Source organism: Chelon labrosus, assembly GCF_963514085.1.
Source record: "Chelon labrosus genome assembly, chromosome: 18".
NCBI classification, from domain to species: Eukaryota; Metazoa; Chordata; class Actinopteri; order Mugiliformes; family Mugilidae; genus Chelon; species Chelon labrosus.
In genome coordinates this window covers 25,268,385-25,281,264 of record NC_140351.1, presented here as the reverse complement: position 1 = coordinate 25,281,264, position 12,880 = coordinate 25,268,385, and the positions used below count along the sequence as shown (strand labels likewise).

Sequence of the window (12,880 nt, the reverse complement as noted above, 5' to 3'; positions counted from 1 at the left end):
TTTCTTCAGTCTGATCAATCACTGTGATGAGAGATTCCAACTGAACTGTTTCTGTGAACGTTAAATTAAATGATCAGATCAGATATATGTGTATACATGCCCCAAAACATCAATCATTCCAGGACTATAACTGGTTGTTTTGCTACCTCCATGTTACTCTCCCTCCTGGAAACTCCTTACCTGATGTTTACCCCACGTGGAGCAAACATTATCAGAAAGAATGGATTTATTCCAACCAGAGAGAAACCAGCAGTTAGTAAAGGTTTACACCAGCCCTCTACGTCTAAATCATCAGTCTGATCTGACTGAGGTGGTTACATGAGGCTGTTATTCTGATTATTAGTGAAATATTAGTGTGAATCCAGCATGTGGTGACATCCAATGGCTTGCAAAAACAGATGTGGTGTGCAAGCATGACGGGAATTCACTTGGCATGAGATGAAACCTAAAATGAGATCAGATCAGATGAGCCAATTCAGAGAAAAGAACGTAATTTTTTTTTTGTTTTCACAGAGAAAGAAAGACTACAGATACAAACTGGAAACAAGAACAACGACTAAAATGTCGCATCAGTTTCATTAAGCAACAAAACCTTTAGAGTTATTGTGAAACACTGACAAATAGGCAACTTATGTAATGAATGTTTTAATGCAGTCTCAACAATTACCAGCAGAATCAGTGCTCGCTCTTACCCCTGAATAACATCTCTCCAAAAGCTGATTCACGCTCACTGTTTGCCTAATGTTGGCTGTGCTCATAAAAATGTTTGCCTGTATATCATTTTTAGGGAGGGATATAGAAAGAAGAGAAGCAGCGATAAACAACAGGAACAAATCAGAAAATCTGACATTTACAGTGAAGGCACCGAATATGATGACACATCAGAACTGGTCAAAAATGTATTTTTCTCTGATAGATGTAATGAGTTAGAGCTATGCAGAGAGCTGTCGTTTTATCAGCTCATCGTTTCTGATCCTCCTGTCAAGAATTGGTCATCACAGGTGTGATCATCTCCAGAAAATGATCAAAGAGGTTATCTGCGTTTCAGCTTTTCATTTGCATTTTTAACACTGCTGCACATACAGTCCGCCCTAATGAGGCTTGGCTCGTTGTTGGTATTGATCTGTGTTCATCCAAGACACGGCTAATAAATGGAAAAGCCACAGCATTAGCATTGCATTTAATAGAAAAAAAATCAGATGGTTAAATTTGCATCAAAAGTCCTCCATATCTACTACATCTACTACATCGTGTCACACAGCTGAAGTGGTCAGAGATGTAATGGTACATGTTTTTGCTTTTCTGTCTTTTAACAGAGTAAATACAGAGAGAACGGGATGAAGCGTCTCTCTCAGAGTATCTACAGTCAGCTGCCAGATACCGCTGAGATGCAGTTTGCTAAAAATGTCGCTGAGCTGCAGAGCGAGGTGAGGAATCAGCGTCTTTTGCGGAACAAGGGTGTTCATTTGATTTTTGTGTCCTGCTGATGTAGAAATTAGTACTGAAACTGAACTTCTGCTCAAATGACGTAACAATTCACATAAGTCATCATTTAATAGCATCAATTTTTGTCATGGATGATTTATCTCTGACTTCTTGTAGTATAATTTTATGGAATTATTATAATTTCATGGGAATAATATCAGATGAAGTACAAGAAGGGGAAGAAAGAAGCGTCCAGCTCTCTGTACTCCACTCTGCCTGAGACTCTGGACACACTGCACGCAAAACAGGCTTCTGAACTACAGAGTGAGGTAAAACGCTTTTGTGAGGCACCTGTTATACACGCCATGCATCACAGTAAATAGGAAAACTGACAAACAGCAGTAAAACACAATAAAAGCGGAAAGTCCGTTAAGAAAAAAATAAAGAAATGGCATAGCTGTTTATGAGAGGGCTGGCCCAAAGTTTTGCCCCATAATTAAGACTTGGTTTTAAGTATAGGCAGTAGTAGTCCTGTGGAGAGGAGTATGCAGAAAGAAATACGAGGTGAAAGACTATTTGAAATGTCATAACTATGAGTGTGAGTTGTGACCAATTAAAGGGAAAAGGGAGGCGTGGTAAAAATGGTAAAATAAGTGAAAGTGTTCCCTTTTGCTTGTTTTTGGTAAAGTTTATGGAATAGTTAAATAAGTAGTTTAAGTTTTTTGAGTCTTTATTTCTGATTATTCTTATCTTGGACAAATACAAATGTAATTTAAAAGTCCAATATGCTCAAATTTGCTTTGCCTGTAAAATTAGAGCTCTTGTAATTCAGCAGCACCAGCAACTCTAATTTGAATTTGTCCCTAGTTTAACATGTCATTTATTCATTCTGTACTGTAGTGATCTGTAAAGCTGTGTGTCCTCTGTGTAGCTATGAAAAGTTAGAGCAAGCTGTTTTTATAGCTGGATAATTGTCTGTGCTCATGTTTGTGTCAAGCTCAAGTACAAGGCCTCCCTGAAGAAAGGTCTTTCCTCCAGTCTGTTCCACCAGCTACCAGAAACCATAGAGACAGCCCACGCCAAAGAAGTCTCTGAGCTGCTCAGTGAGGTAAAAGGAAGGAGAACGTTAGAGAAATGAATGCAGAGCACGTGCAGACGCTTCAAATCATATCCAACGACTCTGTTTTCAGGTGAGGTATAAAGAGGATGGGAAGAAGGAGATGAACATCAACCTTTACTCCTTGATGCCTGAGACGATCGACACCCAGCACGCTAAAGAAGTGTCAAACCTGCAGAGTGAGGTATTCAACCAAGCTGCTTCTTTATAAGTTGATTCTAGTTCCATCCGTCTTTGCTGGAAGTGAAATGTTAGCAGGAAAGATGGAAAAGAGTAGCAAGATTTTTTGCAGAGTTCACTACATTAGAACAGTTACAGAAGTAGAAGGCTGGTGGAAGATTCGTTCTTGTAAAAGATTCACTATTGACCTTGATTCCAAATTTAACTGGACATACAAATTCTCATGACAATCATGGCAATTTAAATTTTCACTAGATCCGTTGGGGTTTATCTTCTCTTAATCAAACAATGTGACTCACCCCAAACCAACATCTATCCTGTCTTGTGATGCTCCCTCATCTCCGGCAGGTGAAGTATAAAGAAGGTCTGAAGCAGAGGATTCAGAGCAGTTTGTACCATCAGCTGCCAGAGACCACAGAGACACAGCTGGCTAAACAGCTGTCTGAGCTGCAGAGTGAGGTACAGTACTGTACAGTAACCGTAAAGAGTTATTTATTTTATTTATTATTACACAGGGTTCCTGTTCAACATCTGGTTTTGCTGTCTTATTTACGATATCAAACTCATCCATACACTGCAAACTTTTATTAAGCTGGGTGCCTTTCCCAGAGGGTGAAAAACAACATAAGCAGCTTAAAATGCTGTTGTCTGTGTTCAGCCTTAATGTAATGTCTGCATCTCTTAAATGTTTCTGTCACAACTACTCAACTTATAGTCTGCTAGAAAGGTCCATGCAACTACTGTACTATGTGTGTTACACAAACCTACACTCATGCAAGTAGGGCTATGTTCATTTGAAATTGCAGACCAAGTACAAGGAGGCCGGTAGAAAAGAATCAAATACCTGCCTGTACTCTATCCTGCCTCACACTATGGACACGCAGCACGCTAAAGAAGCTGCAGAGCTACTGAGTGAGGTAATGTGGCGTTGACTTGTAATATTAATTGTGAAAAGTCTCTGAGTGTCTGAGGGTAATTTATGTCTGATTATGAATAATGATTTAAAACCTGAATAAAAACAATAGCTTTTCAAATTGGTAATTTCATTGTCAGATGAATGTAAATATTTTATAATAATGTCCTTCTAAATCTCAGATCAAGTACAAAGAAAGCGGGAAGAAAGAGATGTCCAGCTCCCTCTACTCCACTTTACCCAACACTTCAGAGACCAGCTTTGCCAGAGAGATGACGGACACGCTGAGCGAGGTAAACAGAATCCATCCGTCAGGTGGAAACCTTTGCAAACTTTCACTGAATCATCTGCTAGACCTCCTAAATGTTGTGACAGTGACATTTGCCAATGTCCTCACGGTTAAACAGTTGTTAGAACTGTTTTGAGAACATTGTGATTTCAGTAATAAATCTCACCAGACAAAAGACTGTTATCTTTTAGTTGTCTGCAGTCCAGGTCATGGATTAAAACAAAGCTAAAACAGTTAAGTTTTTTCATTCATTCATTCATTCAACTTCTGTAACCGCTTGTTCCTGTGGGGTCTGCTGGAGCCTATCCCAGCTGTCATCGGGCGAGAGGTGGGGTACACCCTGGACAGGTCTCCAGTCTATCGCAGGGCTAACACAGAGACACAGACAACCATTCACACTCACACTCACACCTATGGCAATTCAGAATCTCCAATGAACCTAACAAGCATGTCTTTGGATGGTGGGAGGAAGCCGGAGTACCCTGAGAGAACCCACGCAGACACAGGGAGAACATGCAAACTCCACACAGAAAGGCCCAGTCGGCCCATGGATTTGAACCTGGGACCTTCTCGCTGTGAGGCATCAGTGCTAACCACCACAGTTACGTTTTTGCATCATTGATATACACCAGTAAATTGCAAATCGTTTTAATGAACTTTCAAGCAAACTGTCAGGAAATTATAAAGACAAGATTGCACCCATAAGATGAATCGTTCCCAGTAACACAGCACCTGCTCTTTGTCTTCTTTTGGGCTGTGGAAAGCCTGTCGCTCCGGGTGACACAATATTTTAACTAAATCCCACATACACCATTTGGCTGCAATGTGGATTAATTTGCCACAGTAAATAGCCCCTAACAGCACCACTGTTTTTGCCCGTTTGCTAACACACAAGCATGATAAAAATCAATGCATATTGAAAGGTAACAGTTCATTCAGCATGACACATCAGTACTGTTGCTATGACTACTCGTTGCTCAATCTGCCCTGTGCACCGATTTAGACTGTATTGAGTTTTTCACATGTATTTAGTGACTCCTGTGTCGGATCCCTTTTAGATAGATATGCAACCCATTTTTTATTTTTTTCAAATAAACACATAAAAACATTATTTTGTTATCCTACAACTACAAAGCTTCTGGTTACATGCTCGCCTCATAGATAGATAGATAGATAGATAGATAGATAGATAGATAGATATAGAAGCTTTATTAATCCCAAACTGGGAAATCTCATTGTTGCAGCAGCAATGTACAGGCACTTGAAATCAATAATAAAAAAAAAAATTGAGAACTAAAAACAAAAATCTATACACAATATTTACAAGACTCTTAAGATAAGTGAATATTAAAATAAGTGAATATTAAAAATTAAATTGCAATGGAGAGGCAGAAAAAGAATGGAGAGCCGGTTAGCACTGATGCCTCACAGCAAGAACATCCAGGGTTCGAATCCATGGGCCGACTGGACCTTTCTGTGTGGAGTTTGCATGTTCTCCCTGTGTCTGCGTGGGTTCTCTCCAGATACTCTGGCTTCCTCCCACTGTCCAAAGACAGGTGTGCATGTGAGTGTGAATGGTTGTTTCTCTCTGTGTTAGCCCTGCGATAGACTGGCGACCTATCCAGGGTGTACTCGCCCGATGACAGCTGGGATTACAGAAGATGAATGAATGAATGAATAAATTGCAATGAAATGTAATGAATTTACAACCAATAACCAAACAACGATGTGTTAACCTTCAATGCTCATCAGAACCCAGATCAGCATCACAGGATCATAGGAATATCACAGAGGAATCATTAATCATATCTAATCTATCGCCAGGAAAGCTGGGAAGCCATATTTCAGTTCTTTTTAGGCCACAGGTAAAGCAGACTTTCTTGGGCTCCCTGTGCACTCAAAGAGCTTTGGTTCACGTTCAGGATATTTTCTGTTGCACAGCTTCTACGTCACTCTGTGAGATGTTTTAAGATGTTTTTAAAACACGTGTCGATCTCTTCCAGAACAAGTACAAGGAGGATGGAAAGCGAAACCTCTCTCAGAGTTTTTACTCTCAGCTACCAGAAACCGCTGAGACTCGCTTTGCTAAAAATGTGTCGGAGCTGCAGAGCGAGGTGAGAGAAAGATTGTTTCATGATTTGTGGACCACAGCATGTTTCTGCCTACAGATTTGTTGCAACATTTTAGCACCATGTAGTTAGAGCCAGAAACACGTACAATGGATTCAGAGTTAGAAATAATTCAGTAAAATATTTGTAAAACAATAGGATGCAAAGTCGATACAATACTTAAATGTACTGTCTTGGTAATTCAAGTTTCACAGCTATGCAGACGACTCTGCACTGAATGTGTGAAACAAGTAAGTTAAAACATGGTCACGTTCATGGTGTTATGGTTTTTTTTTCAGATGAAGTACAAGGAAGCAGGAAAGAAGGGAGTGGCTAGTTCTCTCTACTCGACTCTACCTGAGACTCTGGACACTCAGCACGCTAAAGAGGCTTCGCAGCTGCAGAGTCAGGTAACTGTATATGCTCACAAAGCAAACAAGCTAGACACTGAAAAGATGTGACCCTCAGCTTAAACTATTTGGGGGAGGCCATCAGTCTTCAGAGCTAATCAGAGGCTTGCCGTGACCAAAGATTAACCAAACAAGGCATCCATGAATGTAGTTCTTATTGCACTGACTGCTTAGGGATGACAGAGAATGTCAATGAATGTAATGAGCTCAAATTAAAAGGTCAAACACTCAGACTGTAATTTATGTTGTTTTAGTTTACACACTGCAGAACACTAATCTAAATAAAATCATACTTAAATGGAACATGAGGTTGACACAAGCATGGACCTGAGCTCAGAGGGAACAATGTTCACAAAAAGCACCTTTCCAAACCTAACATGGTGTATTCTTTTTCTTTTATCTCCTTCTTTCTTACCCCTGATCTCATGGTGTTCAGACTGTCATTCAGTGCATCTTTAAAGCAATCTGATTAAAACGTGTTTGTTCAATGTGCTTTAACCATGTCTGCTGCAGCTAAAGTACAAGCAGGGCTTGAAGAAAGACGCCTCTAGTCTTTACCACCTAATGCCAGAGACCAATGACACCCAGTTTGTCAGACAGCAGATGGAGATGCTCAGTGAGGTACGACTGCTCGACCACTTCAAACATACAGTATATCTGTGTCTGCCTGAGCACTTTGAGGCTTTGTGTCACGACACGAACCATCCACCAATTATTGTTTTCAATCCTCTCTAGGTCAAATACAAAGAAGACGGCAAGAAAGAAATGAGCGTCAACCTGTACTCTCTGCTCCCTGACACCCTCGACACCCAACATGCTAAAGAGCTGACCGAGATGCAGAGTGAGGTGGGCGGACTGAATAATCAACGCACAGAATGACCTGCAACCTTAGAACTAATCTCAATGATTCTGTTCACCGAGGTATAATAAAATACAAGATAGCGGAAAAACATAGAGGTTCGATGGAAATAAAATTGCTTTCACAACATGCTTTTTGTGTCATCTTCCCACTTTTCTCTCTTAAGAGATGCGGTCAGACCTAGTATAGCCTTCATTCTGGCATATAAAACAGTGGCACTTTAATAGCCGCTATTTATTTCCAGTGTGTTTATTGTTTTGTGAATAAATCTTATTTTTTTTCTGGTGTCTGTGGTTGGCGTAGGAGGAACTTCAGCTCACAAGCTCAGTATTCTTTAAGTCAGTGCAGTCTTGGTTGTGGTTTGTCCTGTTTAGTATCCTAACAGCGATCACCTCAGGGCTGACTTAGAAGAAGGACCTCTGAGAACTAAGCTCTGATCTAAGTGCCCGTTGTGACTTTCAGGCTAAATACAAAGAAGCCAGTAAGAAGCAGGCATCAACGTCTCTGTACCACCGGCTGCCTGAAACCCTGGAGACACAGCACGCTAAAGAGGCATCACAGCTACTGAGTGAGGTATACATAAACTAAACTCACTGACCTTTATTCCTGTAAAAACCTTTGTTGATTTCCACCTGATTTGAAATTCCTCTGTTTAATGCTTAATAACAGAACCATGATTAATGGCCTAAATTGAAGACACCTTTAACATAAAATCCTACTCTTACTTATCCACAAGTTTACTTACTGGTTGTAAGCATGGTGCACACGCTTCTAATGAGAACTAAAAGGCTGGTTGGAAGATGTTTTAGTAGTCATGAAGCAACAGTGGTAATTCAAAACTCCTACTTTCCCATATTTCATTCATTCATTCATTCATCTTCTGTAACCGCTTTTTCCTGTTAAGGGTCGCGGGGTCTGTTGGAGCCTATACTTTTCCATGTTTGCACCTTTGATGATTGATGATCTTTTTCAGGGCTCCATTTGCATGATATAAATCTCACTAAAGATACTGCAAACCACATACCAGGCAAGAGCTGCAGACAGAGAGTAAACACACGAAGAAGAAAAAAAAAACTACATAAGCCTAAATTTCCATATTCTTTTTTCTTGTGTGAAGTTGCTGTGTATAACTTGGTAAATGAATAAACTGCTTTAGAAGTTTGCGGTTGATGAACTAAAATATTACAAACCTGCAGCTTGTTCCCCTTTTTGAAAATCAATATTTTGTCTCCTCTGTGTAGGTCCTGTATAAAGATGCAGTGAAGAAGGAGTTGTCTTGTCCGGTTTACCACCAGCTCCCCAACACTCTAGAGACCCAGTTCGCTCGGGAGATCGCCGACATGCAGAGCCAAGTAAGAGACCTTGAAGCCATTATTTAAGAGCAAACATGGACTCACATTACAGCAGCATGAGCATTAAGGATATCCTAACACAACTGAACTAACTGCAGTGTTAAAAGAGCAATAATAGTCTTCAGATTACAAGTATATGTTTTGCTCTTTAAAAACTACCGCATTCTCACAGGTGATTTGAACTCATCTCATTGAGTCTAACTGGATACATCAATGCAACTAGAAGAGGCTGTCATACATGAAGTTTGCTACTAAGTTTGTCACAGTGTAACCTAACAAGTACCATTAATGTGTTTCTTTTTATCATACAGTGATGTTCATGTATTGTGGATGCTGCCTTATCCAGTGATATCAGAGTATATAATTAGGAATTAAGAAAGGGATAAGATAAATCTATTGCCAAGCTGCTAGCGTGGCTAAAAAACTAAACTCTCAAAGCTTTCAGTCACACATTAATTCAGTTCAGTTCAGCTGTTAATAGTGGCACACAGTTGTATGAGTAGTAATAGAAAAGTAATTAGAGGGCAGGAGCTCAGTGCCAGAGAAAAAAAATTAGAGGATAGGAGCTTAACCCTGACCTTAAAAGTAGAGAGGGTGTCTGCCTCCCAAACCCAAACTGGGAACTGGTTTCACAGGAGAGGTGCCTGATAGCAGAAGTCTGAGCTGTTAGGATTTTGCTAAAAAAACAACAACACCTGAATCATTGTTAGACTTCCAGCACCGAAATATCAACAGTATCCACAAGAATCCTCTCAGCTGCCATGTTTGTGTGTGATCTGAATGGATATCTGTGATGTCATGTTTCATTCTTCAGCTGGTAGGATGTGGATGTCTGCAGGATGTCAGTTGAAAAAAGTCTTTGCGACTCTGGATGCTATGGATTGCTGTTGCGATGCACCAGGGAACAAATGAATGAATGAATCTATTATAAATGAATGTCTTTTCACATATTTTCTGAGTACAGTTGTTTCTTTGGAGGTCTCACTTCTTTGGACAAGTCGCAGAGAGGAATGCTCATTACTGCACTCTCCCCCTGTGGTGCATTTGTCACACTTAGGCATGAACTTCAGCTTCAGTCACAAATTTCTTTTGTAGGGGAGATAACAGTATTTGTCACTGGTTATAGAACAAGTACAAAGAAGAGGGGATGAAGAGCCTGTCTCAGAGTTTCTACTCTCAGCTACCAGAAACAGCAGAGACTCAGTTTGCTAAAACTGTGTCTGAGCTACAGAGCGAGGTGAGATGAGAGTGTGCTGCAGGTTTAGATATCTGAAAACTCAAACCAATACAAAGATGTAAACATTTCTTTACTTAATTTCAGACCAAGTATAAGAAGTCAGGGAAGAAGGAGGCCGGCAGCTGTTTGTACTCTGTGATGCCAGAAACTCTGGAAACTCAACATGCCAAGCAGGCCTCACAAATCCAGAGCCAGGTACTCGGCGCGGACACACCAACACCATAACTACGTGCTACAATCAGTTCACATATTACAAAATCTGGACACATGGCCGGCAGACAAACACTCCTCCTGCTCTGTCGTCTCTGCAGGTGAAGTACAAAGAGGACTTGCAGAAGGAGCTGTCGTCCAGTTTGTTCTCCAACCTTCCTCAAACCCTGCAGACCGAGCTGGCTAAGGAAGTGACGGAGCTTCAGAGTCAGGTGACGAACTCTTTCCTCCAGCAGCCGTGCAGCAATGATACATGCCAAGTTTGATGAGAACGGGATGAATGGGGAGTTGATTTTGCTTTGAGGTGCAATTTTTTCAAAATGGCAGGCGGAAATGGGCGTGGCCTAGTCCATTAGAACCATTTTTATCACAGGTCACCTTTCCTTTTTCCCTTCATTGTAATACTGGACACAGTTAAATTTAAATCCAGTCCGTTTTTAACCTTGATTTGAATCAAAGATTATGCAGACTGAATTGCTGCAGGAGCTCTGAAAGTATTTTAGTATTTTAATTAGATTTTAGATAGAGAAGTTAGATTTTACTTTATGTTCCTTTAAACAGAGATGGCCACTGATAACAACTGGGAATTTCTTAATAACTCCAATAACAGAGTAGTATGTAGATATTTTTAGCTTTGATGGTTATTTTTCTAAGTGGTGACCTTTGAGGTTGTTTGTGAGACCATGCCGTTGTTCGTTCTGTGCTGGTCAGACTATCACAGGCTCCACACAAAGACCACCACATTTCCCATATCTGAGCAGGAGGAGGCCGTTCCAAAAATAAGATGTTACTCAGGCGACAGGGAAGTCTGCAGGCTCTCTGTCCGTCACCAGAGGCTGCATCCAAGAATACTTCAATAATGAGCCCAGACTTTTTGTTTGCATCCCTTTTCCTTTAAAATCTACTTTATGTTCAGTCTTAATGCACATCATCTGTTATAATCAGTTTGTTTTGTGATGCAGGTGAAATACAAGGAGGGCTGTAAAAAGGAAGTGTCTTCCTCCCTCTACCATCTCCTGCCTGAGACGGCAGAGATGCATTTTGCCAAGCAGATGTCAGAAATCCAGAGCGAGGTGCAGCTCTTTTCTCTGATCCCATCCTGAAATAAATTTTATTATTTTCAGTTTAATACCTATGTTTACAATGTGTTTGTTTGTTTTTTCTCTTACTCAAGGCCAAGTATAAGAAGGACAAAGAGGATCTGCCCCACACGTTGTACTCTCTGCTGCCTGAAACTCTGGAGACTCAGTTTGTTAAAGAGATGGCTGAGACGCACAGTGAGGTGGGAACTCTAAGCATGGTCTTAACGTCTCGCTTTGTCAATCATTTTCTATCGTAATGATTGGAAGCTTCAAAATATTTAGCTTATGCTTATATTTAGTTAAAATAAAAGTAGGTGATTAGAAAATGCAAAGCTCATAAACCATTTCAAACATTTTTTGTCTTATTTTATTTATATTTGAAGATGTTTTAGAGAAGAAAATATCCCGATTAAGCAATTTGGAGTCCCTGCTGCATCATAACCTGTACCCAACTGCACCACTGACTTCTAATAACTGTATTTACAGAAAATCCAATTGATGAGACTAATAAGCAAAGGTCTTTTTCACCTATTTAGCTCTTTAATGTATCCCACATTACTGTCCATGTGGGGTCAAACAGGGCATGCAGCTGGAATCTGATTGGTTGACAACTATCAATAGGTTACAGAGCTGATAGCACTGCTCAGTGGAGGCAGACGTTAGTGAGCTTCAAGTCATAAGAATGTGAGGAGCAGCTTTAGGAAGACAGGTTTACTTCAAAGAGCAGTGCGACGGTTCATTTGAACTAAAGTGTGTGTGTGACAGGTGAAGTACAAGCAGGCGGTGAAGCAGCAGATAGCAACATCTCTTTACTCCAAACTGCCTGAAACTCTGGAGACCAAACATGCCAAAGAAGTGACTGAACTGCAGAGTGATGTGAGTACCTCCGTCTCTCTCTCCCTTTCTCTGTTGCACCTTCTCTACATTTATCTTGTTATTTCTCTTTCAGTTCAGTCAAGAAAACTAAACTAAACAACTCTTTATATGTGACACCAGCTCTAAGGAGGAAACCTGCAAGTATAATTTTAATGGTTTCATCCCCTTTGATTCTTGTCATTGTTGCTAATAGAAAAAGTACACAGATGAAGGGAAGAAGGAGCTGGCGTCGTCTTTGTATTCTCAGCTCCCAGAAACTGCAGAGACACAGTTTGCCCGGGAGATGAGTGAAATCCAGAGCGAGGTATAGTCAAAACGAGACAAACTTTTCACAGTGATTCCAATATCTTATCTTTGACCTTGTTAATCTGTCATTTAGAAGTTTAGTTTGTTCTGTTTGCAGACAACATGAACATCAAATGTAAAATACAGACTTTCAAGTTGGCTTATTGCGTCATGGATATGTAGTTTGTGTCAAGCATAGTGAATGTTAACATGGCAGTTTCTTTTTGAAAGCAGCATCCAAAGCTAATTAATATTGCTGTGAATGTTGACCTATAATCTAATGCGGTGCACAATGAGCTAACTGCTGCCTGAGGGTATGCTCATTAACTCAACACATTTAACAAGAGGGGTTTTATTAGGGGTCCATGCAACGATGTTGCAGGATCCCTATTGTTTTTCTTCCGATTTTTGTTCTTCTTCCTAAATGTTCTGCATAGCTAAAAGTGTCTGACCAGGACAAACTGCAAGGGCGAAGTTGCTAACTTGGTAGAAGTCCTAGCATTTCACTTTGCCAAGGTGTTAATACACATGCCTACA

At 40.4% G+C, this 12,880-nt stretch overlaps 2 protein-coding genes across 4 annotated transcripts; both read left to right on the top strand.

The window, feature by feature from the left end:
• The first annotated feature begins 1,137 nt into the window (after positions 1-1,137).
• Positions 1,138-8,156, top strand: LOC311503677 (uncharacterized protein). Of its 3 annotated transcripts, none has more exons than XM_084566544.1 (9): positions 1,138-1,427; positions 1,647-1,754; positions 2,423-3,181; positions 3,529-3,639; positions 3,818-3,928; positions 5,928-6,038; positions 6,332-6,442; positions 6,956-7,063; positions 7,178-8,156. In XM_084566544.1, exons 3-9 carry the CDS (start codon positions 3,050-3,052, stop codon positions 7,319-7,321), a joined length of 828 nt encoding a protein of 275 aa, XP_084422670.1. In that variant the 5' UTR covers positions 1,138-1,427; positions 1,647-1,754; positions 2,423-3,049; the 3' UTR covers positions 7,322-8,156. The 3 variants fall into 3 exon arrangements, with proteins under 3 accessions (XP_084422670.1, XP_084422669.1, XP_084422668.1); XM_084566543.1 differs by having other exon boundaries at positions 1,138-1,754; positions 2,423-2,533; positions 2,616-3,181; XM_084566542.1 differs by having other exon boundaries at positions 1,138-1,754.
• A 273-nt stretch (positions 8,157-8,429) lies between these two features.
• On the top strand, positions 8,430-12,412 carry LOC311503679 (uncharacterized protein). The gene is made up of 8 exons (XM_084566546.1): positions 8,430-8,653; positions 9,780-9,890; positions 9,975-10,085; positions 10,202-10,312; positions 11,063-11,173; positions 11,275-11,382; positions 11,948-12,058; positions 12,252-12,412. The coding sequence occupies exons 1-8, from the start codon at positions 8,642-8,644 to the stop codon at positions 12,366-12,368; spliced, it is 792 nt and encodes a 263-aa protein (XP_084422672.1). The 5' UTR covers positions 8,430-8,641; the 3' UTR covers positions 12,369-12,412.
• Positions 12,413-12,880: the final 468 nt, after the last annotated feature.

Coding starts and splice junctions, on each gene's coding strand:
- LOC311503677 (XM_084566544.1), top strand. CDS start 3,050: ATGCTCCCTCATCTCCGGCAGGTGAAGTATAAAGAAGGTCTGAAGCAG. Junction 6,443..6,955: donor CTTCGCAGCTGCAGAGTCAG/GTAACTGTATAT, acceptor TGTCTGCTGCAG/CTAAAGTACAAGCAGGGCTT. Junction 7,064..7,177: donor AGATGGAGATGCTCAGTGAG/GTACGACTGCTC, acceptor AATCCTCTCTAG/GTCAAATACAAAGAAGACGG.
- LOC311503679 (XM_084566546.1), top strand. Junction 10,086..10,201: donor CCTCACAAATCCAGAGCCAG/GTACTCGGCGCG, acceptor TCGTCTCTGCAG/GTGAAGTACAAAGAGGACTT. Junction 12,059..12,251: donor TGACTGAACTGCAGAGTGAT/GTGAGTACCTCC, acceptor TGTTGCTAATAG/AAAAAGTACACAGATGAAGG.